The sequence below is a fragment of the Mustelus asterias genome, unplaced genomic scaffold (assembly GCF_964213995.1).
Source record: "Mustelus asterias unplaced genomic scaffold, sMusAst1.hap1.1 HAP1_SCAFFOLD_92, whole genome shotgun sequence".
Taxonomy (NCBI): Eukaryota; Metazoa; Chordata; class Chondrichthyes; order Carcharhiniformes; family Triakidae; genus Mustelus; species Mustelus asterias.
This window is the reverse complement of record NW_027590141.1, coordinates 731,952-758,427: the sequence shown is the minus strand read 5'-3', so window position 1 is coordinate 758,427 and position 26,476 is coordinate 731,952. Positions and strand designations below refer to the sequence as shown.

At 47.6% G+C, this 26,476-nt stretch overlaps 2 protein-coding genes and 1 pseudogene across 5 annotated transcripts in view; 1 reads left to right on the top strand and 2 right to left on the bottom strand.

The window, feature by feature from the left end:
- LOC144484110 (uncharacterized) overlaps positions 1–4,956 on the bottom strand; it is a 162,904-nt pseudogene extending 157,948 nt beyond the window's left edge.
- Positions 1–26,476, bottom strand: part of LOC144484092 (uncharacterized) — a 407,989-nt gene that overhangs the window by 24,917 nt on the left and 356,596 nt on the right. The window contains exon 1 of one of the 4 annotated variants that reach the window (XM_078202632.1): positions 1,237–1,278. The exons of the other annotated variants lie outside the window; for them this stretch is intronic. The gene's annotated coding sequence lies outside the window, so the exon portion shown is untranslated. Of the gene's footprint in view, positions 1–1,236; positions 1,279–26,476 lie in introns of those variants that run through there. 4 annotated transcript variants of the gene reach the window in all.
- LOC144484122 (uncharacterized) overlaps positions 1–26,476 on the top strand; it is a 64,913-nt gene that overhangs the window by 37,096 nt on the left and 1,341 nt on the right. Inside the window, exons 4-6 of the mRNA XM_078202672.1 lie at positions 6,783–7,413; positions 16,477–16,967; positions 21,695–22,084. Of these exons, the coding sequence (XP_078058798.1) occupies positions 6,783–7,413; positions 16,477–16,967; positions 21,695–22,084 (1,512 nt within the window). The remainder of the gene's footprint in view (positions 1–6,782; positions 7,414–16,476; positions 16,968–21,694; positions 22,085–26,476) is intronic.

Sequence of the window (26,476 nt, the reverse complement as noted above, 5' to 3'; positions counted from 1 at the left end):
CTCCGCCGCCCGGCGGCAACAAGGCCCGCCAAGGTGTATCCGGGCGACAGGCGAGGAGGCGGTAGTGGAAGGTGTGCAGCAGCAGCCCGCACAGGAAACGCCTCCGCGCGGTAGAAAAAGGCACGGAGGACATTTCCGCGAGGCGGCTCAGGCTGTGGGGCACCTCACCCAGGGGAGGGGGCTGAGGCTTTGGGCCAATGTGGAATTCCGCCCGAACAGGGGAACGCTCGGGCGGGATCCCACCGCACGCCTGCGCCACCTCAAGTTTGCGTGCAGTTTCGGGGCCGAGCACGACCGTCCTAAGGTCTAGGATGGCTTTGGCCGCGCGCCAGACGGTCGTCCCCGCGCGCTCAGCCAGCACGCGGGGACTCATCCAGCCCGCCCCTCCGCCATCAAGCACTTCCCCGATTCTGGTCACCCCGGCGTCCACGGCCCCCCTCTCCGCCAGCCACCTGAAGTTATACGGCTGGAGGAGCGGATTCCTGAGCAGCGGCTCTCGCACGAGAGCCGCTACTCCTGACGGGGGGGAGCTGCGTCGCGAGGCGACCATGTTCCAGACAGTGAGGAGGTCCTGGTAAAAGACGGGCAACTCCTGCAGGGTGGTCGAAGCACGCCCCAGTTCGATATGCAGGAGCTGCACGTCATAATTGAGGCCGTGCCACTGGCGGAAGAAATACGTCGCCATGGCACACCACTGTGGAGGGGGCTCAACGTAAAGGTACCTCTGCAGGGCCTGGAGACGGAAGGTCGCTATCTGAGTGCGGAGGCACACCAGACCTTGTCCGCCCTCCTTAAGCGGGAGATGCAGAACCGCAGCAGGGACCCAGTGCAGTCGATTGTCCCAGAAGAACCGCAGGAGGGTTCTCTGGATATCGGTGACAAAGCCAGGGGAGGGGTCAAAGGGACCAGCCGGTACCACAGCATGGAGGCGACCAGCTGGTTTATGACGCGGGCTCGCGCCCCGTAGGACAGCACTCGGAGCAGTCCTGTCCAGCGACTCAGGCGGGCGGAGACTTTGGCCTCCAGCTCCCACCAGTTCGCCGGCCAGGATTCCTCGGCTGGACAGAGATGGGCCCCCAAGTAGAGGAGGTTGGTCCTGCTCCAGGTGAAAGGCCTGAGCTCCGTCTCCCAAGGACCGACAAGGAGTCCGGAGCACTTAGCCCAGTTGATCCTGGCAGAGGACGCGGCGGAGTACACCGCCTGGCATTCTCGCATCCTCCGCAGGTCAGCCGGGACCTCAGATGCGGAGACAGGAGGAAGTTTGAGTCTGTCTGAAGATCAATCTTCATTCACACAAAGCCCGCGCTCTGATTGGCTGGAAAACCAGAGTCCTTCTGGTCCTCCAACTCTTCCCATTGGTCAACACCTCAGCATGAAGATCAGAGGGTGGATTCTCCCCCGCACATGTGCAGCTTCCCCCTCCCTTGGACATACGCAGTCCCGGGCCGGGCGGAGGGGGAGCTCACCGAGCGGCTTCTCGCTCTGGCCGGAGCCGTCAGCCGGTTGCCTGGAAACCTTGGCTCGATGTGGTGCAGGGGGAGGGGAACAATGGGTGGGGGCGGGGCTCCAGGGTCCACCCGCCTGGGCCTGCGCACTGGAACCCGGAGACGTCACCGCGGAGCACAGTGATTCCTATTGGCTGATTCAGGCAGGGCTCCATTGTTACATCACAATGTGGAAGTTGTCCAATGAGCTTCAGAGTGAATCTTCCTCCTCTGGGCAACATCTGGGAGGAAATCAATGTTTCCCCCTTTCCATTTCTTTTCTCATTCTGGGGGAAATTGGGGACTTGCAGCAACTGAAGGGAACGAAGTGAATTCGGTCTGTATATTCCACACATTTCTCCTCCAGTAATGTAGACATTTATCTGTCTGGCAGCCTGCATGGAAATTTTCAGCTCTCTGCATCCAGGGCAAGAAGCAGTGAGCATGGATCTGTCAATCACACATGAGGACGGCCTCAACCGGGATCTTGAGTACATGACACACTATCTGTAACCCCCACCACTTGCCTGGGCTTGCAAAATCTCACTAACTGTCCTGACTGGAGACAATACACATCTCTTTAACCTGTGCTTAACCCTCTCTCCACTCACATTGTCTGTACCTTTAAGACTTGATTACCTGGAAAGACTCGCATTCCAACCATTATCTTGTAAATTGAGTTTGTGTCTTTGTGCCCTGTTTGTGAACAGAACTCCCACTCACCTGATGAAGGGGCAGTGCTCCGAAAGCCTGTGGCTTATGCTAACAAATTAACCTGTTGGATTTTAACCTGGTGTTGTGAGACTTCTTACTGTGCTTACCCCAGTCCAACGCCGGCATCTCCACACTCTGAGTGGAAAGAGAGAAGTAGGAGAGGCCGGAGGTGAGGAGAGATATTTTATACATCTACAACTCAACAGGAACTCTGACAGAATTTCCAAACCCTGTGAACACCATCAGCTCCAAGTTCCTCTCCAACTCACACACCACCCTGACTTGTCTGACATCCAGTACTGAAAGAACAGAAATTTATTTCATATAAATACTGGGAAGACTGAACCCATTGTGTTCAGTCCCCACTACAGACTCCACTCCCTCGCCAACAACTTTATCTCTCCTCCTGGCAACTGTCTGAGGCTGAACCAGGCTGTTCACAACCAGGGTGAAATAGTTCATCCCAAGATGAGCTTCCAGCCACATGTCCACATCATCATCAAGACCACCTTCATTCATAGAAGCATTGATAGTAATTAATTAATAATAATGAATCATAAAATACAGTGTAGAAGGAGGCCATTCAGCCCATCGAGCCTGCACCGACAACAATCCCATCCAGGCCCTATCCACATATTTCCCTGTTAACCCCCTGATAGCAAGTGGCAATTTATCATGGCCAATCTTTCTAACCGGCACATAGAAGCATAGAATATTACAGCACAGAAACAGGCCTTTTGGCCCTTCTTGGCTGTGCCAAACCATTTTTCTGCCTCGTCCCACTGACCCGCACCTGGACCATATCCCTCCACATCCCTCTCATCCATGTACCTGTCCAAGTTTTTCTTAAATGTTAAAAGTGAGCCCGCATTCACCACTTCATCTGGCAGCTCATTCCACACTCCCATCACTCTCTGCGTGAAGAAGTCCCCCCTAATATTCCCTTTAAACTTTTCCCCCTTCACCCTTAACCCACGTCCTCTAGTTTTTTTCTCCCCGAGCCTCAGTGGAAAAAGCCTGCTTGCATTCACTCTGTCTATACCCATCATAATTTTATACACCTCTATCAAATCTCCCCTCATTCTTCTACGCTCCAGGGAATAAAGTCCTAACCTATTCAACCTTTCTCTGTAACTCAGTTTCTCAAGTCCCGGCAATATCCTTGTAAACCTTCTCTGCACTCTTTCAACCTTATTAATATCCTTCCTGTAATTAGGTGACCAAAACTGCACACAATACTCTAAATTCAACCTCACCAATGTCTTATACAACCTCATCATAACATTCCATCTCTTCTACTCAATACTTTAATTTATAAAGGCCAATGTACCAAAAGCATTCTTTACAACCCTATCTACCTGTGACGCCACTTTTAGGGAATTATGTATCTGTATTCCCAGATCCCTCTGTTCTACTGCACTCTTCAGTGTCCTACCATTTACCTTGTATGTTCTACCTTGGTTTGTCCTTCCAAAATGCAATACCTCACACTTGTCTGCATTAAACTCCATCTGCCATTTTTCAGCCCATTTTTCTAGCTGGTCCAAATCCCTCTGCAAGCTTTGAAAACCTTCCTCACTAAACACTACACCTCCAATCTTTGTATCAACAACAAATTTGCTGATCCAATTTACCACATTATCATCCAGATCATTGATATCGGTGACAAACAACAATGGATCCAGCACTGATCCATGTGGCACACCACTCGTCACAGGCCTCCAATCAGAGAAGCAATCCTCCACTACCACTCTCTGGCTTCGTCCATTGAGCCAATGTCTAATCCAATTTACTACCTCTCCATGTATACCTAGCGACTGAACCATCCTAACTAACCTCCCATGTGGGACCTTGTCAAAGGCGTTACTGAAGTCCATGTAGACAACATCCACTGCCTTCCCTTCATCCACTTTCCTGGTAACCTCCTCGAAAAACTCTAATCGATTGGTTAAACATGACCGACCACGCACAAAGCTGGACTCTCCCTAATAAGTCCCTGTCTATCCAACTATTTGCAGATCCTATCTCTTCGTACTCCTTCCAATAATTTATCTGCTACTGACATCAAAGTTACCGGCCTATAATTTCCCACATTACTTTTTGAGCCTTTTTAAACAACGGAACAACATGAGCTATCCTCCAATCATCCGGCACCTCACCCGTGGATACCAACATTTTAAATATGTCTGCCAGGGCCCTTTGGACTGTGGAAGGAAACCGGAACACCCGGAGGAAACCCACACAGACACGGGGAGAATGTAGAAACTCTGCACAGACAGGGACCCGAGGCTGGAATTGAACCCGGGTCCCTGGCGCTGTTAGGCAGCTGCACTAACCACTGTGCCACCGGGCCACATGTCAGTGACATCGCCCGACTCCAGCCCAGTCTCAGCTCATCTGGAACCCTCACGCATTCCATTGTGACGTCACACTCTCACCCATTCCATTGTGACGTCACACCCTCACCCATTCCATTGTGACGTCCCACCCTCACCCATTCCATTGTGACGTCACACTCTCACCCATTCCATTGTGACGTCACACCCTCACCCATTCCATTGTGACGTCACACTCTCAATCATTCGATTGTGATGTCACACTCTCACCCATTCCATTGTGACGTCACACCCTCACCCACTCCATTGTGACGTCAGGGCTTCACTCTCCGATCACAATCCCTGCCGGCCTCCCACATGCAGCCTCAATGGCGGCAGTCAGCCCGGGTCGAACACTACAAGCTGCCGCTCCATTTGGTACAAAGGGGAGGGACCGGGAAGTTCATTTCCGGGGTTTGGGTTTGAACAACATGTTTACAAAGTCTCTCCACCCACCCGCCACATTTATCATTCCCCGCGCGCCGCCCTCTACCTCGTATTGATCTCGCTTCCGAGTCAAAACCGTCCTTCCGTCGCCATTACCCACACTGCGCATGCTTCAGGTCCCGCCCCTCATTCACTCCGATTGGTTGGAGGACCAGCCGCTCCCGCTCGGTCCTCCAGCCCCGCCCCCTCTTCCTATTGGTCCGGAGCTGCCGTCAATCAGCCCCCGGGCATTGTGATGTGGAGCATGCGCAGTGTCATTGCTGTCCTTGGCGCTTGTTTGTCCCGGAGAAGCGGAGTCAGCGTTAGGCGGTGGCTGGGAGGATTTGGAAACAATTTGTGGATCCGCAAACCCTTCAGAATCATTGTCAGCTCCCTGGTTTGCAGCTGCGGGGCTTCTCCCTCCCTCCCTCCCTCCCGGGAACAGGCCCAGGTTAACGGCCCCATCCTGGCTCAGCCACTGGAGGATGGTTCACATCAGAGGATGGGGGAGGGGGACAATAAATAAGAGGTTACACTTTGGCCTCAAATCAATGAGGACTCTGATCTCTGGGAAGGAAGGAAACCCTGGGAGGTGGGCGGGGAGGATTCACAAACACCCGCTAGAGGCCCCAACACCCCCAATAAGATCCATTGGTTTTATTGTCAGTCTGCAGACAGGAGCTGGAGAACTGAACCCAGACAGAGGAGAGGGAGGGAGAAAACTGGGAGTGGAGGAAAGAAATGGTGAGATGGGTTTGGATTTCAGCCCAAGGAGGAGGGAGAGTGTGTGGGATGGGGATTTACTGATTTGGGGGAACAAGAAAGGAAAAAATGTTCCAGAGAAACTAGAATTGTCTGTTCAGAGTTTGTATCGTGTTCTGACAGTGATGACTTTTCTAAACTGTTTTTACAGGATATTGGAAGTGAAAGATTGGCAGACAGAAAACTCAAACCGGACATCACATCTGACAAAGTCATTCAGTTCCTTTGGAGCTGAATATCATTGGTCTTTGAATATAGAAAGAGAAATATTTGTCTGTTCTGCCTGTGGTCAAAGAAATTAAACATCAGTATGACCGGAAAAGCATCGAGACAAACACCCACCCGATTGAGAGTGTTCCAGTGAACTGAATGTGGAAAGAGCTTTAACCAGTTACACAGCCTGAAAAAACATCACAGTTCACAGCAGGGTGAAACTACGTGTATGTTGTGTGTGTGGATGAGGCTTGAACTGATCATCCAACCTGGAGAAACACAAGGACACCAGCACCATGGAGAAACCGTGGAAATGTGTGGAGTGCGGGAAGGGATTCGGTTTCCCATCACAACTGGAAGTTCATCGGCGCAGTCACACTGGGGAGAGACCGTTCACCTGCTCTGTTTGTGGGAAGGGATTCACCCATTCATACAACCTTCTGACTCACCGACGGGTTCACACTGGGGAGAGGCCGTTCACCTGCCCTGTGTGTGGGAAGGGATTCACTCGCTCATCCCACATTGTGACACACCAACTTGTTCACACTGATGAGAGAATGTTTACATGTTCTGACTGTGAGAAGAGTTTTAAATGCAAAAAGGATCTGCTGATGCACCAACGTATTCACACTGGGGAGAGACCGTTCACCTGCTCTGTGTGTGGGAAAGGATTCATTCAGTCATCTCACTTGCAGACACATCAACCTGTTCACTCTGATAACAAACTTTTTAATTGTTCCCACTGTGAGAAGAGCTTTAAAAATAAAAAAGATCTGCTGACGCACCAATATGCTCACACTGGGGAGAGGCCATTCACCTGCTGTGTGTGTGGGAAGGCATTCAGCCGCCCATCTGCCCTATTGAACCACCAGAGAATTCACACTGGGGAGAGGCCCTTCACCTGCTCAGACTGTGGGAAGGGATTCATTAATTCATCTAACCTTCTGATACACCAGCAACTCCACACAGGGGATCGACCGTTCACCTGCTCTGAATGTGGGAAGGGATTCACCCGTTCATACAACCTTCTGACACACCAGCAGGTTCACAGTGAGGAGAGGCCATTCACTTGCTCCGTGTGTGGGAAGGGATTCACTCGTTCATCCAACCTATTGAATCACCAGCGAGTTCACACTGGGGAGAGGCCGTTCACCTGCTCCATGTGTGGGAAGGGATTCAGTCAGTCATCCAACCTGCTGACACATCAGAGAATTCACAGTGGGGAGAGGCCATTTACCTGCTCTGTCTGTGGGAAGGGATTTTCTCATTTATCTTATCTTCTGAACCACCAGAGAGTTCACACTGGGGAGAGGCCGTTCACCTGTAATGTCTGTGGAAAGGGATTTGTTCAGTCCTCCCACCTGCCAACACACCGGCGAGTTCACAAACGACTGCAAGGTTTGGATTCTCCACTTATCGATGCTGTTAATCATATCCAGGTCTGAATCATGTTCTCTCTGACTTTTTTCTTCTGTTGAGGTTTGATATTCTGAATAAATGTGAAAATAGACATTTGATTGAATCATTGTTGTAGATTTTTGTCTTTTCCATTTGAGTGTTTAACGTCACCAGGCTGGAGCTCAGAAAGGGCAATCTGAGGGAGGATCATACAGTAGGAACAGAACTTCATTCTTGACCCAGTCCTTCAGGGTCACGCTGAGAGGGTCACACAGCACTTTGGTCTTTTTCGTCACTTTTCACTGACAGCAAAGTCCCCGTGTGGGTGAATCCTGAGGTGTGTAAGAAATGTTTCCCAGTCGTTCTTTTCCATGGTTCAGAGCTCCTAGACACGGAACAGAAGCTCCTTTACAACTGTGTTTAGAGTCAGGAAGAACAATGGTGAATGCTGGAAACGTGCTGTCAAAGATTGGTGTAAAACTGGGATCTATTCCTGACTGAGAGTGAAACGGCAGGTTTAGGTTTCCAGACTAAAAATGAAAAAAAGTCTAAAACATTTTAATGCGTGTGTGTGTCAGTCCTGGTTTATTGACCAGAAACTGGCTTAAAATAAATTGGTTGAAGTCTGCATCAAAGTAGCAGCTGGAGACGTTCAAAGGACCCTGTTAACTGCTGGGACAATGAGACAACAATTTGATTCCCAGATAGAGAAGGAGCTGCAGTGTGTGTCCAAGAATTCTCAGTTTTGTTGATGTGTGCTTCCCATACACTATCCTTTTAAATACACCTCACTCCTATCAGCCTTTAACCATTATAAACAGAACAGAGAGAAGCTGAGCAGCACCAGAGTCCTGACTGACCATTTAAGAATGAGTGATGTATTCAGCTGAAGTTTCCTGTTGGTAGTTTTCTGGGTGATCTCCTTATTTTGATCATTCTCAGTGACCCCTGGGTGTGTGAACCTCCTCTCCTCTCTTTCAGACATTCACTCACTTAACATCTCCTCTCTCTCAGAAACTCAATCATTCAACATCTCTCATCTCTCTAACACTCACTGAACGTTTCTCTCTCTCTCTCCAGGCATTCACTCACACTTACCTCACCTTCCACCTCTCTTACACTCTAACCTCGCTCCTCTCTCACATTCACTTAACCTCTCTCCTCTCAGATACTGTGTTCGTCACTTACTGTCTCTCTATCTTTCTTTCAAACACTCACTCATTTAACCTTCCTATTTCAGATAATGCTTAAACTTATTCATTGTTTTCTCTCTCTCATTACCTCTCTCTGAAAAAGCACAAATACACTTCATCTCTTCGCTGTCTGAGAAAACATCTAATTGATGGAGATTCAATCCTCTCTGTTCCTCTCTCCCACTGCCTCTGACAGGCCCTGACTCACTTTAAATCGCCTCTTTTCTAATAACCCTCTTTGGGAAAACTCATTTGTTCTCTAATTCCTCCTCATTTCTCCCAGTGATGACCCTCAGTCCATCTCCCAATTCAGTGAATGTGTTAAAAGTCCAAATAATCTCCTTTCTTTATTGTTTAAAATGGGAATGGAGCTGAATGTAATGCTGAGAGCGGCAGCAATCTGTGTGTTGTTCTTGATGCTGTCAGAGTGAGTTCACCCTCACAGGAAGGAAGACTGTTCACGGTGATAACATCAAACTGACGCCGGCTGTTTCACTCTCAGGTAACACAACTTCCTGTTTCTCTGCTGCCGGTTCCAAACCTCACATCTCGCTTCTGAGCAGAAAATAAATCCAGGGACCACAATCTGGTGAGAACATCTGTCAATGTGACCGATATCTGTCCACAGAGTCAGGGCAGAGTCACACAGGTCACATTGTGGTGACATTTACAAATGAGCCAGTTATTTCTGTTCAGAGTTTCCATTCGCAGATATAACCAGCTGTGTCTGTGGATCAGTTACTGAGTTCCCTCTGCTCCCCATAGCTGGGAACTGATAGCCTGCTCCCTTATATACAGAGCATTCTCTCTGTATTGCTTGTTTCCTCTGATTCTCAGCTTTTATCTTTGACCGTCTCATCTTTCTGTTTTTTAAAATCTTTCTCAATTTTTCTCTTAGTCTTTCTGTCTCTTCTTTCCTCTGTATCTTTCTCAGGCTTTGTGTGTTCCTATTTGATCAAGATGTTCAAAATCATGAAGAGTTTCTGATTGATTATAGAGGGAAAAACAGGGAGAGAAGCAGAAAAACCCGGCAGGTCCGGCGGCATCTGTTCAGAGAGAAACAGTTAACATTTTGAGTCCATATAATTCTTCAGGGCAGGAAAAACATGGGTTATCCACCTTAGATTGGGGAATGTGATGGGGCGATTTAATAGAGATGTTTAAAATGACAAATGATTTATGATAGTGTCAATGGAGAGGAATTATCTCCCAGGAGCACGAGGGTCTGTCGATGGAGAGAATCGATTTCCTCGGTGCAGGAGGGTCTGTAAGCAGAGGATACAGAGATTTAATATAATTGACAACGGAACTGGAGGGGGTGATAAGGAGAATTTTTTACACAATAACTTGATATGATCTGGAATGCACAAACTGACAGGTGCCAGAAGCAGGTTTAATAGTAACTTTCAAAGGGAATTGGATAAATACTTGCAGAAGGTAAATTGGCAGAGTTATGGTGAATGGGATTAATTGGACAGTTCACTCATCTTGGTGACATTCTGAATGTTTCTCTCCTGAGGTTTTAATATTTGATCTTTTCAGTCACAATGTATCTCAAACAGAAGATTTAAACATTGGGTTTGATGAGCTGTCCGATCTGTTTCCTGTGTGTAACTTGAGAACTGCAGATAACCATCAGAAGGAACTGATTATTTTCAGTTCCTCGAACAGATACACCTCAGATATCAGAAATCCCTGGAGTTCCCCATGTCCTCATTATTCTCGCCTCGAGTATAACAGCTCTCAGTCAGGCCGCGTCAGTCACATGTCTCTGTCGTGATGTTTCCACTTCTATTTTATCACTCACCTCCCAATGACACACTGACATAGACACCTTAAAATATCATTGCTCCTTTACAGCTTGTCCTCCTATCATAATCGAATGTTTGTTGGGTGTCGTCTCCCTTAATGCCAGATTACCTGCAGTTAAAATGACCTCAGAGACACTGGAACCGACCTTTGTGATTGTTATTATACTAGATTCCAATCAGCCCCAGGAGCTGCAGTTGTAAAATACAGCAGAATGTAAAATACAGCAGAATTGGAATAACAGACAGGTTATTGTCTGATACTGACAGTGGCAGAGTAACACACACTGGAATCTAAATACATTATATCAATAGACCACGACTCACTCACACCATCAAATAAAGCCTAAACTTTGGTTATGGTGCACTAGATACTGACTGTATTACCATTACATTGGATCAAATGCTGTGTTCACTAACATACTGCAACGTGACTCTTATTATTTGAACAAACATTGTATTTGTTACACTCAGAGTAAGTCAGTGCTTTGCTGTGTTGTCTCTGTGCTCCATCCCCACTCTGATTGTATTGGAGCCTGTGTGTGTCATTGTTACACTCAGAGTAAGTCAGTGCTTTGCTGTGTTGTCTCTGTGCTCCATCCCCACTCTGATTGTATTGGAGCCTGTGTGTGTCATTGTTACACTCAGAGTAAGTCAGTGCTTTGCTGTGTTGTCTCTGTGCTCCATCCCCACTCTGATTGTATTGGAGCCTGTGTGTGTCATTGTTACATTCAGAGTAAGTCAGTGCTTTGCTGTGTTGTCTCTGTGCTCCATCCCCACTCTGATTGTATTGGAGCCTGTGTGTGTCATTGTTACATTCAGAGTAAGTCAGTGCTTTGCTGTGTTGTCTCTGTGCTCCATCCCCACTCTGATTGTATTGGAGCCTGTGTGTGTCATTGTTACATTCAGAGTAAGTCAGTGCTTTGCTGTGTTGTCTCTGTGCTCCATCCCCACTCTGATTGTATTGGAGCCTGTGTGTGTCATTGTTACATTCAGAGTAAGTCAGTGCTTTGCTGTGTGGTCTCTGTGCTCCATCCCCACTCTGATTGTATTGGAGCCTGTGTGTGTCATTGTTACATTCAGAGTAAGTCAGTGCTTTGCTGTGTTGTCTCTGTGCTCCATCCCCACTCTGATTGTATTGGAGCCTGTGTGTGTCATTGTTACATTCAGAGTAAGTCAGTGCTTTGCTGTGTTGTCTCTGTGCTCCATCCCTACTCTGACTGTATTGGAGCCTGTGTGTGTCACTGTTACACTCAGACTCTGTCACTGTGATTATTGGACAAGCAGCAAGTTACCGTCACAATGTCTGGCTGATTGACGGCAGCGCGGACCAATGGGAAGAGGGGGCGGGGCTGGAGGACCCATCTGGAGTAGTCGGTCCTCCAACCAATAGGAGCCAAAGAGGGGCGGGGCCAGCTTTGACTCGAGCACGCGCAGTGTGAGTAATGGCGATGGAAAGCGGATGTTTTCGGCTCGGAAATCTGTTCGAGGTGATTGGCGGTACGGAGAGAGCAATGGATCGCCCAGGTGGGTGAAAACGCTGCGTAACCATGTTGTGTAAGCCGCAAACCGCGGAAGAGTGCTTCCCGGACCCAGTTTGTACCGAGCAGGGCTGCAGTTCCTCATGTTCGTCCCGGGTTAACGTTCGCCATCTTTATTAGGGGCAATATGCAGCAATGCGCACGTGCGGCCGCCATGTTTGTGGAGGGCAATGTTGTCAATCAGTGGGAGGAGCTTGTTCCCCAGTGTTCAGAATGGAGACAACTTGTCCATCAAACTGCATCAACCCTCTGAGTCCCAATGTCTTATTGATGAAGCAGAGCGGTGACAGAGAAGGAAAAAGAAAGGGAAATAAAAACAGTAAATGCTGGAAAATCTCAGCAGATCTGACAGCATCTGTGGAGAGAGAATAGAACCAACGTTTCGAGTCTGGATGACCCATAGTCAGAGCTTGTACACGTGTAAACAGAGCATGTAAACTTTGACACCTCCATGTACTCTTGTACACCTCTATCAATCTACTTTGCTCCAAGGAGAACAACCCCAAGTTATCCAGCCTAACATTGTAACTATAATTCCTCATCTCTGGAACCATTTTGATAAATCTCCTCTGCACCCTGTCAAGGAGCCTCACATCCTCCATAATGTGTGGTGATCACTGGTTTGCACAGACCCAGGTATTCTTACAATTACTTACAATTGCACAGTGACATCACCCCCACTCCCCGGGGATTTCCTCAACTGGGAGATTTTTCTCTGATGCCAATGCTTCTGATATCTTTCCAGCTGCAGGCTCCAGCAGGAGATTTTAATATTAAAATCAGTTAAATTGTTTCAGAGGTGAGTGTTTGTGACCATTCACAGGGGCGGGTTTGCGTCATAAACCAGCTGCTCGCCTCCATGCTGTGGTACCGGCTGGTCCCTTTGACCCCTCCCCCTGGCTTTGTCGCCGATATCCAGAGTACCCTCCTGCGGTTCTTCTGGGACAATCGACTGCACTGGGTCCCTGCTGCGGTTCTGCATCTCCCGCTTGAGGAGGGCGGACAAGGTCTGGTGTGCCTCCGCACTCAGATAGCGACCTTCCGCCTCCAGGCTCTGCTGAGGTACCTTTACGTTGAGCCCCCTCCACAATGGTGTGCCATGGCGACGTATTTCTTCCGCCAGTGGCACGGCCTCAATTATGACGTGCAGCTCCTGCATATCGAATTGGGGCATGCTTCGACCGCCCTGCAGGAGTTGCCCGTCTTTTACCAGGACCTCCTCACTGTCTGGAACACGGTCGCCTCGTGACGCAGCTCCCCCCCGTCAGGAGTAGCGGCTCTCGTGCGAGAGCCGCTGCTCAGGAATCCGCTCCTCCAGCCGTATAACTTCAGGTGGCTGGCGGAGAGGAGGGCTGTGGATGCCAGGGTGACCAGAATCGGGGATGTGCTCGATGGCGGAGGAGCGGGCTGGATGAGTCCCCGCGTGCTGGCTGAGCGCGCGGGGACGACCGTCCGGCGCGCGGCCAAAGCCATCCTAGACCTTAGGACGGTCGTGCTCGGCCCCGAAACTGCACGCAAACTCGAGGCGACGCAGGCGTGCGGTGGGATCCCGCCCGAGCGTTCCCCTGTTCAGACGGAATTCCACATTGGCCCAAAACCTCAGCCCCCTCCCCTGGGTGAGGTGCCCCACAGCCTGAGCCGCCTCGCGGAAATGTCCTCCGTGCCTTTTTCTACCGCGCGGAGGCGTTTCCTGTGCAGGCTGCTGCTGCACACCTTCCACTACCGCCTCCTCGCCTGTCGCCCGGATACACCTTGGCGGGCCTTGTTGCCGCCGGGCGGCGGAGGTCCCCGCTGGAGGTCCCTCTACGGAGGGATCTCCCCCAGTTACGATGGGGACCTGGGGTGGAGGGTGATGCATGCAGCAGTTCATAGAAATCATAGAAATCCTACAGTGCAGAAGGAGGCCATTCGGCCCATCGAGTCTGCACTGACCACAATCCCACCCAGGCCCGACCCCCACATATTTTACCCGCTAATCCCAGGACTCTAAGGGGCAATTTTTTTAACCTGGCCAATCAACCTAACCCGCACATCTTTGGACTGTGGGAAGAAACCGGAGCACCCGGAGGAAACCCACGCAGACACGAGGAGAATGTGCAAACTCCACACAGACAGTGACCCGAGCCGGGAATCGAACCCGGGACCCTGGAGCTGTGAAGCAGCAGTGCTAACCACTGTGCTACCGTGCTGCCCATAGTTCCGCACAACCGTAGGATTCACTAGTTCACGGGCTCCGAAGACTGCCCTTTCTGTGGCCTTGTGGAGTCCTTGGATCATGTCTATATTTTGTGTCTTAGGCTGCACTCCCTTTTTGTTTTCTTAAAGAACCTTTTATTGATGTTTTGTTTGCACTTCAGTCCCACGCTCCTGATATACGGACACCCGGTGCGGAGAGGGGATGGTCGGGATGGCGACCTCCTCGTGAACCTGCTCCTGGGCCTGGCAAAACGCGCCATTTACCGGTCCAGGCAGCGGGCGATCGAGGGGGCTGTCCATCCTGACTGTCTTCCCCTCTACCGCGGCTACGTTCGCGGCCGGGTGTCCCTGGAGAGGAAGCATGCGGTGTCCACGGGCGCGGTTGACGCCTTCCGTGCCCATTGGGCACCGCAAGGGTTGGGGTGCGTTATTGACCCTGATAATCACATTATGATTTGATGTTTTTAAGTTTCCTTTGTACTTTGATTTTTGTTCGGGCTGTTCCCCCCCTCCTTTTGGGGAGCTGCCCCTTTTACTTTGTCCTGATTTAACTTGAGTTTGTTTGTTTGGTTTGCCCTTAAAAGAGGCCAACATCTGTGAGTAAAACACTTTCTTTTATCCCCCTTTCCATTTCTTTTCTCATTCTGGGATTCAATTTATAACTTCCAGTTCACCACTCGCTGCCTAAATAAAAGTTCTCCTCACATTCTTCATGAATCTGTAACCAGGTCATGCAGTGTATTACACACATCATCAGGCTGCTCATTTATGTCCAAATGTAAAACTTTCACGTGGCTGTGAGATGGAAGATTTTCAGCTCTCTGTGTCCAGGAAAGGATGATGTGGAGATGCCAGCGTTGGACTGGGGTAAACACAGTAAGAAGTCTCACAACACCAGGTTAAAGTCCTACAAGTTTATTTGGTAGCAAACACCACTAGCTTTCGAAGCGCTGCTCCTTCGTCAGGTGAGTGGAAGTTGTGTTCACAAACAGGGCATATATAGACACAAACTCAATTTACAAAATAAATATTTACATGAACCCCCACGACTTGCCTGGGCTTGCAAAATCTCACTAACTGTCCTGGCTGGAGACAATACACATCTCTTTAACCTATGCTTCACCCTCTCTCCACTCACATTGTCTGTTCCTTTAAGACTTGATTACCTGTAAAGACTCGCATTCCAACCATTATCTTGTAAATTGAGTTTGTGTCTCTGTACCCTGTTTGTGAACACAACTCCCACTCACCTTTGTGCCTCACTCACCTGATGAAGGAGCAGCGCTCCGAAAGCTCGTGGCGTTTGCTACCAAATAAACCTGTTGGATTTTAACCTGGTGTTATGAGACTTCTTACTGTCCAGGAAAAGAAGCAGTGAGCATGGATCTGTCAATCATGTCAATTATATATTTTCAGTCATTCATCTCGTGCTTATTAGAGTCATTGGTCTTTGGATTTGTCTTCCACAGGGATCAGTGGAAGCTGAGGGTTATTGAATATATTCGAGGATGAGTTAGACAGATTTTACATTGATAAAGGAGTCAAGCATTATGGAGAACAGGTGGGAAAATGGAGTGAAAGTTAAGATGAGAAGGGATTTCCTCACTCAAGGATGTGGTGAAATGTTTGAATTCTGCACTCCAGAGGACTGTGGAGCCTCAGCCATCAAGTATTTTCAAGAGAGAGATTGGTAACTTTTGAGGCATTGAGCAACCTGGGGGATAGTGCAAGAAATAGTGCTGAGGTAGATCAGCTAATTCTCAATCGATGGGCTGAATGGCCAACTGCAGCTCCTGTTTCTTATGATTTGTGTGTGGTGGACAGGAAGCAGTGAGCATGGATCTGTCAATCAGTCTCAATCAGCACCTTCAGGAGAATTGGGAGGGTGAATATTAGATACAGCAGAGTGAGAATGGAGGGAGAGTGTGTGGGATGGAGATTTACAGCTTTTGAGGAATGAGAGAGGAAAGAATGTTCCATCGAAACTAGAATTGTCTGTTCTGAATTTCTGTCCTGTACTGATACTGATGACTTTTATAAACTTGTTTTACAGGATATTGAAAGAGGAATCACAGGCCGAAATCTCAAACGTCACGTCTGGATCTGACAGACTCATATTCCTTGGGAGCTGAATATCATCGGCCTTTGAATCTAGAAGGAGAAATGTTTGTCCAGTCTGTCAATTTGAAAAAATTTCAAACATCAGTGTGAAAAACATCAACACACTGCCACACTCGAGTGAGAGTGTTCCAATGCACTGACTAAAGAGCTTTAACCAGTTACACAGCCTGAATAAATATCACACCATTCACAGCGGGTAGAGACGGTACCCGTGTTCTGTGTGTGGACAAGGCTTCAACTGATTGTCCACCCAAGAGAGAGGCAAGGACACCTGCACCATGGAGAAACCATGGAAATGTGTGGACTGTGGGAAGAGATACAAAGTCCCATCTCTGCTGGAAGCTCATCGGCGCAGCCACACTGGGGAGAGGCCATTCACCTGCTCTCAGTGTGGGAAGGGATTCACTCTATTATCCATCCTGCAGAAACACCAGCGAGTTCACACTGGAGAGAGGCCATTCACCTGCTCTCAGTGTGGGGAGGGATTCACTCAGCTATCCAGCCTGCGGACACACGAGCGGGTTCACACTGGGGAGAGGCTGTTCACTTGCTCTCAGTGTGGGAAGGGATTCTCTCGGTTATTCTGCCTGCGGACACACCAGCGAGTTCACACTGGGGAGAGGCCGTTCACTTGCTCTCAGTGTGGGAAGGGATTCAGTCGATTATCCCACCTGCAGACACACCAGCGAGTTCACACTGGGGAGAGGCCGTTCACCTGCTCTCAGTGTGGGAAGCGGTTCAGTGATTCATCCAGCCAGCAGAGACACCAACGAGTTCACACTGGGGAGAAACCGTTCACTTGCTCTGTGTGTGGAAAGGGATTCTCTCGGTTATCCAGCCTGCAGACACATCAGGGAATTCACACTGGGGAGAGGCCGTTCAGCTGCTCTGTGTGTGAGAAGAGATTCAGTCTTTCATCCCAGCTGTTGAGACACCAGCGAATTCACGAGTGATTCCAGGTGTTGGATTCTGCTGTTATTGTTTCTGCTCTCAATTACATCCAGGACTGTATTTTGTTCATTCTCACAGTTGGTCAATGGGGAGGGTCGGAGGGTTTCTTTCTGCTGGACTGGCCGGTCTCATGACTTTGCCCCCAGTGGGCTGATGCTCTTTGAGCCTTGTTGCGAATACCTGGTTTCAGATTTCACAAGGATCACAGAGTGACCGGGTGTTAGGAAGTTCAGAGATATTTAGTCAGCATTTCTGTTTGAAACCTCCCAAATGCCCATCCAATTTCCTTTGTAATTGTTTATTGTCTCCATTTCCTCCACCCTCGTAGGCAGCGAGTTCCAGGTCATTACCATTCGCTGCATCAAAATATTCTTCCTCACATCCCCCCCCCCCGCATCTCTGACCCAAAACCATAAATCTGTGTCCCCCTCGTCCTTGTCCCATCAGCTAATGGGAACAGCTTTTCTTTGTCCACCTTATCTAAACCTGTCAGAATCTTGTCCACCTCTATCAAATCTCCCCTCAACCTCCTTTCCTCCATGGGGAACAACCCCAGCCTGACATCGACAATAAAGAACAAACTAACAGAATATGTTAATACCTGAAATCAAATGGGAATGTTTAATTTCTGTTTTAAAGATATTGTGAATATATTGTCCTGGACAATAAAGGAATTGGAATAACTCACCTTGGGTGCAGTTGATGAAATATATCACCTGGGAACCCACTTACATTCTAGTGAAAGTGTGGAATGTGTAGCTGGAAATCCCTCCCTAACAGCACTGTGGGTGTACTCACATCTCAGGCATTGTAGCAGTTCAGGAAGGCAGTGTTGGGGTTGACCACGGCCGAGGCAGCTACATACAGCCACATATTCTGTTATAATTGAAGGACAGCAGATTGAATGTGAGGCATTATGGGACTGGACTATCTTGACCACATTCCTGTGACTGCTCAGTTTCTGCAATCACGGACCATTAAAGCTGCTTAGCAGGGTCCTGACAGAGGATCTGGGGAGAATATTTACTCAGAATGAGTGAGAATTAAACTTATTCCAGGACCGGCTGGTGTTCAGTGTCCGAGATACCTGAATCCACAAAGAGGGGTCTGACCAATCAACAAACAGTGATAGGTCGTTGGTTAAGAAGTTAAGAAGCATTTTCAGGCATTGTTTAAATTGTTTTATCACAAATTTGTGATGAGAACTGTGAGGGACTTGTGACCTGATAGTCACTGAAGTGACGGTATACTCCAAATAGCACTGGACTGAAAACCAGACCTCTGAGAATAGATTTTAATGAATGGTTATAATCCTACCCAAGCATGGCCAGTGAAAAATCAGAGCTCGAGTGATCAAGAATAATAATGTGATAAGGTGCGAAGGAATAAGATCTCCCCGTGTAAAAATCAATTTGGGATGACATTTGTATCACATAGGAGTCAATGAATGGAATACATTGGGTATTGCATATCCCCTAGCCTGGCCTGATTGAACACATGAATGGGCTATTGAAACAACAAATCAAGCTTCTGACCAGTGACCACACACTCAAAGAGTGGCACAGGCCTTACATAATTTGAATCATAGCCACAAAAAGGAGGGGTATCACCGTGACACAGTGGTTAGCACTGCTGCCTCACAGCACCAGGGACCTGGATTTGACTCCTGGCTTGTGTCACTGTTTGTGTGGAGTTTGCACATTCTCCCCGTGCCTGCGTGGGTTTCGTCCAAGTGCTCCGGTTTCCTTCCACACTCCAAAGATGCGGGTTAGGTTGATTGGCCGTGATAAATTGCCCTTCAGTGTCAGGGTGTTATAGGTTATGGGATCCGGAGAGCAGAATTTGCATCCTTTCCTTGTTATGCTGCCACTTTGCCTGATCAATTAAACATCTGGCTCTGTGTAAACCAGGGTCAGATTACCCGGGGCAGAGGGTTGATGCAGTTTGATGGACAAGTTGGCTCCATTCTGAACAATGGGGAACAAGCTCCTCCCACTCATTGACACCTTTGCCCCTTACAAAGATGGCGGAAGGCATGAGCCCTGCTGCTCATTGCCCCCAATAAAGATGGCGGTCGTTAACCCGAGCCGAATACTGGACTTTGCAGCCCCTCTCGGCGCGAAACATAAAATCCTTTTTTGGGGTTGGGCCTGAACAACATGTTTACAAAAACTCTTCACCCACCCGCCAGATCCACTGTTCCCACGTTCCGCAATTTTCCTTTTACCGTTTGTGGATTCGATGAAAAACCGTCCGTCCGTCGCCATTACTGCGCTACTGCGCATGCTTAAGATCCCGCCCCTCATTCACTCCGATTGGTTGGAGGACCAGCCGCTCCGCTCGGTCCTCCAGCCCCGCCCCCTTTTCCTATTGGTCCAGAGCTGCCGTCAATCAGTCCCCGGGCATTGTGACGCTGAGCATGCGCAGTGCGGTTCATGTCCCAAAGACAGGCGCTTGTTTGTCTGATCTTCAGGCGGGAAGGAGGCGGATAAGCGGAGGCAGCGTTAGGGGCAGTGGGTGGGAGGGGAGGCTCCACACACCCAGTGGAGGCTTCAACACCCCCAATAAGGAACTAGCGGCACCGCCTCAACACCCAACACAACGGCAGCTGCAGCGCTTTCTCCCGGGGCCAGGACCCAGTGGACAAATGTGGCTTCAGGAAGGAAATGCAGCAATGGGTTTGTGAATGAGAATCATCTTTAACTCACTTTACTGACCCTGGAGCAGGAGGAGAGAATGGGGGGAATTTCTATCCTGCACTCACACTGATGGATTTTGGAACCTCCTTTTACAGAGAGTTCAAAGGGGAGGATTTACACACAGAAAACTGAAATCTAACAAGACATCAAGATCTGAGAGAGTCACTTGATCAATCAGAACCTGGATATTACGGACCCTTGAGTGGAACCATTCAGCTCTGGGTCATTCCTCTTCTCCATTGGGGTGCACTACACCAGTAATCCAGAGGACAAGAATAATGTTCTGGGGATAATGGTTAAAAACATACCAGGATAGCTGGTGGAATTTAAATTCAGTTAATAATCTAGAATTCAATGCGAGTCTCAGTATTGGTTACTGTGAAGCCATTGTGATGAGTTGAGGGAAAGTGCGTGGAATTGGAATTTGCAGCTTTGGGAAACAAGAGAGAAATAAATATTCCCCATGAACTAGAATTATCTGTTCTGAATTTGTGTCCTGGACTGACCTGTATGAACTGGATTTACAGAGTTACAAGTAGAGGACTAACAGACAGGAAACTCAAATCAAGCTTCACTTCAAGATCTGACAATGACTCAATTCATCAGGATCTGAATACCATCGGCTTCTGAATGTGGAAGGAGAAATGTTTATGTGTTCTGTCTGTGGGGAAAAAATCAAACATCAGCGTAACTGGAAAAGCACCAAGCTCTCCTCCCCCCCCCTCCCCCCCCTCCCCCCCCCTCCCCCCCACCACCACCACCACACACACACACACACTCACACACACAGAGTGTTCCAGTGCAGGGACTGTGGGAAAGAATTCAATTACCCATTGTGTGGAAATTCATCGACGCATTCACACTGGGGAAAGACTGTTCACCTGCACCATGTGTGGGATGGGATTTTCTCATTTATCCAATCTGTAGACACCAGCGTCATCACACTGATGTGAGATCTTTAAATTTTATAACTCTGAGAATAGCTTTGAAAGCAACAATATTCTGCAGGAACACCAGCGCACTCATGCTGGAGTGAAGCCATTCACGTGCCCTATGTGTGGGAAGAGATTCATTCATTAACCAGTGAGTTCTTAATGGTGAGAGACCATTCACGTGCCCTGTACATGGGAAAGGGTGTACTCACTCATCTCATGTTTAAAGTTTAAAGTTTATCTATTAGTCACAAGTAAGGCTTACATTAACATTGCAATGGAGTTACTGTGAAATCTGAGACACCAGTTAGATCACGGGTGACTGTAGATATTTTACTGGGGATTAGAAGGAAAGGATTTGCAGACAGGAAATTATCTGCTGATTTTACAGTCACTTAATTCATCAGGACTTGAATTTGAATGTGGAAGGAGAGATGTTTGTTCTGTCTGTTGGAAAAGATTTCAAACATCAGTGTGACTGGAAAAGTACCGAGACACACACACACCCGAGTGAGAGTGTTCCAGTGAACTGACTGTGGAAAGAGTTTTAACCACTTACACAGCCTGAAAAAACATCACATCATTCGCAGCGAGGAGAAACCATACACGTGTTCTGTGTGTGGATGAGGCTTCAACTGATTATCCAACCTGGAGAGACACAAGGACACCTGCACCATGGAGAAACAGTTGAAATGTGGGGACTGTGGAAAGGGATTCAGTTACCCTTCTGAACTGGAAACTCATCAACGCAGTCACACTGGGGAGAGGCCGTTCACTTGTTCTGAATGTGGGAAAGGATTCACTCGACTAACCCACCTCACTGCACACCAACTTGTTCACACTAACATGAGACTTTTTAAATGTTCTGACTGTGAGAAGAGTTTTAAAACCAAATACAATCTTTTGACACACCATCGACTTCACACTGGGGAGAGATGGTTCGCCTGTGCTGAGTGCGGGAAGGGATTCACTCAGTTATCCAGCCTGCAGGCACACCGGCGAATTCACACTGGAGAGAAACCATTCATGTGCACTGAGTGTGGGAAGAGATTCACTCAGTTATCCCACCTTCTGACACACCGGCGAGTTCACACTGGAGAGAAACCATTCATGTGCACTGAGTGTGGGAAGAGATTCACTCAGTTATCCCACCTTCTGACACACCGGCGAGTTCACACTGGAGAGAAACCATTCACCTGCCCTGGGTGCGGGACGGCATTCGCTCAGTTATGCAAAATGTTGGATCACCAGCGAGTTCACACTGGGGAGCGGCCATTCACCTGCTGTGTGTGGGAAGGGATTCACTCAGTCATCCACCTTGCTGAGGCACAAGCGCATTCACACTGGTGTGAGACCATTCACCTGCTCCGAGTGTGGGAAGGGATTCACCCAGTCTGCCCAACTCACTTCACACCAACGTGTTCACTCTGACACGAGACCTTTTAAATGTTCAGACTGTGAGAAGAGCTTCAAAGGCAAAATGGATCTGCTGATTCACCAGCGAGTTCACACTGGAGAGAGACCGTTTACCTGCTCTGTGTGTGGGAAGCGATTCACTCAGCATTCCCTCCGGCTGAAACACCAGCACAGTCACACCAGGGAGACGTTATTCATCTGCTCAGTGTGTGGGAAAGGATTCACCTGTGCGAACACCCTGCAGAAACACCAGCGAGTTCACAAATGATTACAGGAGTTGGTTTCTGCTGTTATTGCTGCTGTTAATCACAAGACTGAACCATGCTCATTCTGACAGTTAGAGGTTGTTTCGGTTGAAGTTAATAATCCTTGTAACTGCACTGGAGTTTAAGATTCTGGATATAGATTATATCAACTTTGTGTCAATCACACGTTTGCGTCCTTGATTTCTCTAAGGTAAGAGGAGACTGATTGATGTCCTGTTACCGACTGTTCCATTGTTGGGTCTTTTCTGATGTTTTGGAAGATGTGGCAAACAAAAGAGTAAGGAATGAGAGAAAGGTAAGAATTTGGGAAATGATAAACAGACTGTGACAGGAAGATAATGAAAGAGCAAATTATAGATTACATCAGTAGATGTGGTTAGACGCTACAAAAATATTAAAGGGACAAAACTAAAGGCTCTGCATCTAAACACACGTAGCTTTTGAAACACAACTGATGAACTGACAGCAGCACAAATATAAGAAAAGAATTATGAGTTGATAGCCATTAGAGAGACATAGAGTGGGGCCTGAATTTGTTCCTATTCATTCATGGGATGTAGGTGTCATTGGCTCACCCAGCATTTATTGACCACCACTAATTGCCCCTGAGAAGTCAGTGGTGAGCTAAATATGTGTCTTTGACATTTAGGAGGGACAGGAGTCTGGGAAACGGTGGAAGGGTGTCTCTGTTGATTATTGGCAGTATTAGCACATTAGAGAGGGATACCTAAGGTCAGGAACCAGAATGATGGAGTGGTTTGGTTTGATGGGGAAATGGTAAAGGCAAAATTCACTTGTGGGAGTGATGCACAGGCTTTCTAATTGTAACGACACGGTAGGACAGAGTACAAAGGAAAAGGTAATGGGAGCTTGTGGTAAAGATACAGCAATAATCAAGAGGGATTTTAATCTACTGATAAACTGGGAAAGGCAGATGAAAAAAGGTCATGTAGATGAGGAGTTCATAGAATGTTTTGGGGATAGTTTCTGGGAAGAGTACGTTTGAAAGCAGGCTTCACTCGCACTGGTATTATACAACAAGACAGGATTAATTGATGACTTCACAGTGAAAGCATCTCTAAGTATCAGCGATCTTAATATACATTGCTGGCTATGGGCCAAGTGCTGGTAGATGTGATTAGATGGGTGTTCAGGTGTTTCTCGTGTATTGGTGCAGACTCGATGGGCCGAAGGGCCTCTTCTGCACTCTATGATTCTATGTATGTATTGGAGATGAGGTAATGCTGCTTAAAGAGTTAAAGATCTGTTTCAAGAACCATCTTGTGTTTACAAGTTGAGCTCTATTCGTGGAGATACTGAGTGCCCCTGGGGCAGGATTTTGGGAAGTTACTGTTAGTTCAGGCACCTCAGGAACATTCACACTTTTACCTGGGGTGATCCCCCAATTGAGGTGGTGAAACTTCCTCATGTATTTCACAGGTAAATCTTTTTCTTTTAAATAAACATTGTTATTATTTGCCATTTCAGGGTCCTGTCTTGCCTGATGGTAAACTCTCTTTTGAACTGAAGTGTTTTAGAGTCAGTCTGGAACTGAGTAATTAGGCTCATGCAACCAAGTTAAACTGAATCTACATTTTAATTGTCTGCCTTTTAAACTTGACAGAGAATCTCGAAATGATGCAAGAAAGATTCACAAGAATGATACCAGAACTGAGAGTGCTTTTAAGTTAATGGAGAGACGAAACAGGTTGGGAATGTTTTCGTAGAATCATAGAATCCCTACAGTGCAGAAGGAGGCCCATTGAGTCTGCGCCGACTCTCTGACAATGCATCTACCTCATGCCCTATCCCCATAGCTTCATGTATTCACCCTGCTAATCCCCCTAATCTACACATTTTTGGACACTAAGGGGCAATTCACCCATGGTCAATTCAACTAACCTACACATCTTTGGACTGTGGGAGGAAATTAGAGACCTAGAGGAAACCCACACAGAGAAGGGGCAAACGTGCATATCCCACAGTCACCCAAGGCCTGGGGTTCCTGGTGCTGTGAGGCAGCAATGCTAGCCACTGTCCCACCATGCCACCCTATTCTCTGGAAAAGCCAAGGCTGAGTGCTGACCTGATAGAGATTATGAATGGATATGGCAGGATTGAAGTTATCAAGTACAGGATACAAAATCAGAACTGAAAATTCTGGTTATCATTAGGCATGTTGTCCCATTCAAACTATAAATCTCTGTCCTCTCACACCCACCTTCCTGCCCATTAATTGTTCCACTAATTCATCCTTTTCTCCTCCTGCTTTCTTTTTCAATTCCCTGCTGCAATTAGACTTTTGAATGGACCTAACAAATATTAAATTAATCTTTCTCAACACCCTAGCTATGACTGTAGCACTACATTCTGCACCTTCTCCTTTCCTTCTCCCCATGTACTCTATGAATGATATGTTTTGTCTTTATAATGTGCAAGAAGCAATACTTTTCATTGTATCCCAATACATGTGACAATAATAAATCAAATCAATACTTCTCCACTTTATGTGCTAACTCTCGGTTTCAATTTCAGACTACCTCTTGCCCTCCTTAGTATCTCACCCCAATTTCAGACTACCTCTTGCCCTCCCTAGTGTCTCACCCCAAAATTTCAATCTTAATGCCTGAAGGCGAACTGTTTTGCTAATGGGGCATCAATATATAATCTAGTGACTACCCACATGTGCTTTGTTTCTGGGTGCAGTCACTCCCACCTCTACCTTTCATCCCAGTCCCAAGAGTTTGAAGACAGGGCTCTGGAGGAGTAATGGCGGCCGCATCCCCCACAATGCCTCGCGTTGGGGAAATCGCTCAATAGCCCAAGCTCGAATCTGCGCAGGTCCAAGGAAAAGGGGGATCTGCGCATGTGCGGAAATGTTTCTGAACCCTGCTGAGGTGTTGACCAATGGAAATTCTTGGAAGACCGGAAGGACTTTGGTCCTCCAGCCAATCAGAGCGCGGTCTTTGTGACAATGCAGGTTGAGCTTCAGACGGACTCAAACTTCCTCCAAAGAGGCAACATCTGTGAGTAAAACACTTTCCTTTCTCCCTTTTCCATTTCTTTTCTCACTCTGGGGGAAATTGAGGACTTGCAGCAACTGAAGGGAAACGAAGTGAATCCAGGGAGGCTGCAGACTCTGGAAAGGTTGGCCCAGGTCTCTCTCTCTCTGAAAGACATTGACATCCTTTTGCTCCCTCAACTTGACACATTTATTTGTCTGGCTAAAAGGATGGTCTCGTTCCTAATGTTCACAATTAAAGGGCTGGTTTCTTCAGGAGATAGTTGACATTTAAGAGGAATATAGTAAGGTTTGGCATGTTTGGTGTAATCTGATGTAAATTTATGATTCTTTGTGGGACAGTAATTTTATATAGGTCAGTGTTATGTCTAGTTTTGTTGTTAGGTACATATTAGATATGTTATTTATGGTTCTGTGATAAATTTCATTTATTGTTATTTCAAGTTTGTAATATAGCACTGTGGTGACATACCTTGGTTGCTGTAATGGACTTCCCTGCAGTGGTACTGTTTTCTACTGTGGTACCGGGGGAGGCTTGGTTGCTGTTTTAATGGCCTTTAACCTGGTGTTGTTAAACTTCTTACTGTGACATACCTTTGCAGACATTGATTAACTACAGCACAGAAGATGTTCATTTGACTCCGTGCTGACTCTTTGTAGAGCAATCCAGCCAGTCTCATTCTCCCGCTGTACCCTTGTATCTCTGCAAGATTATTTCCTTCAGTTGTCCATCCAGTTGAGTTTGAAATCTTGGATCATCTCTAATTCCAGCATTCTCATAAGCAGCGAGTTTGTGTTTGTGAACACTCAGTACCTTAATGAAGTTCTCACTGACATGGTCATGAAGCTCTGAGCAAGTAATACAGCAGTGTTTATTCAACACATGTTTTCCTCCAGAATCTGTACCTATGGGTTGTGTTTGTATTGAGTCTGGCAGTCTGCATCAAGGTTTTCAGGTC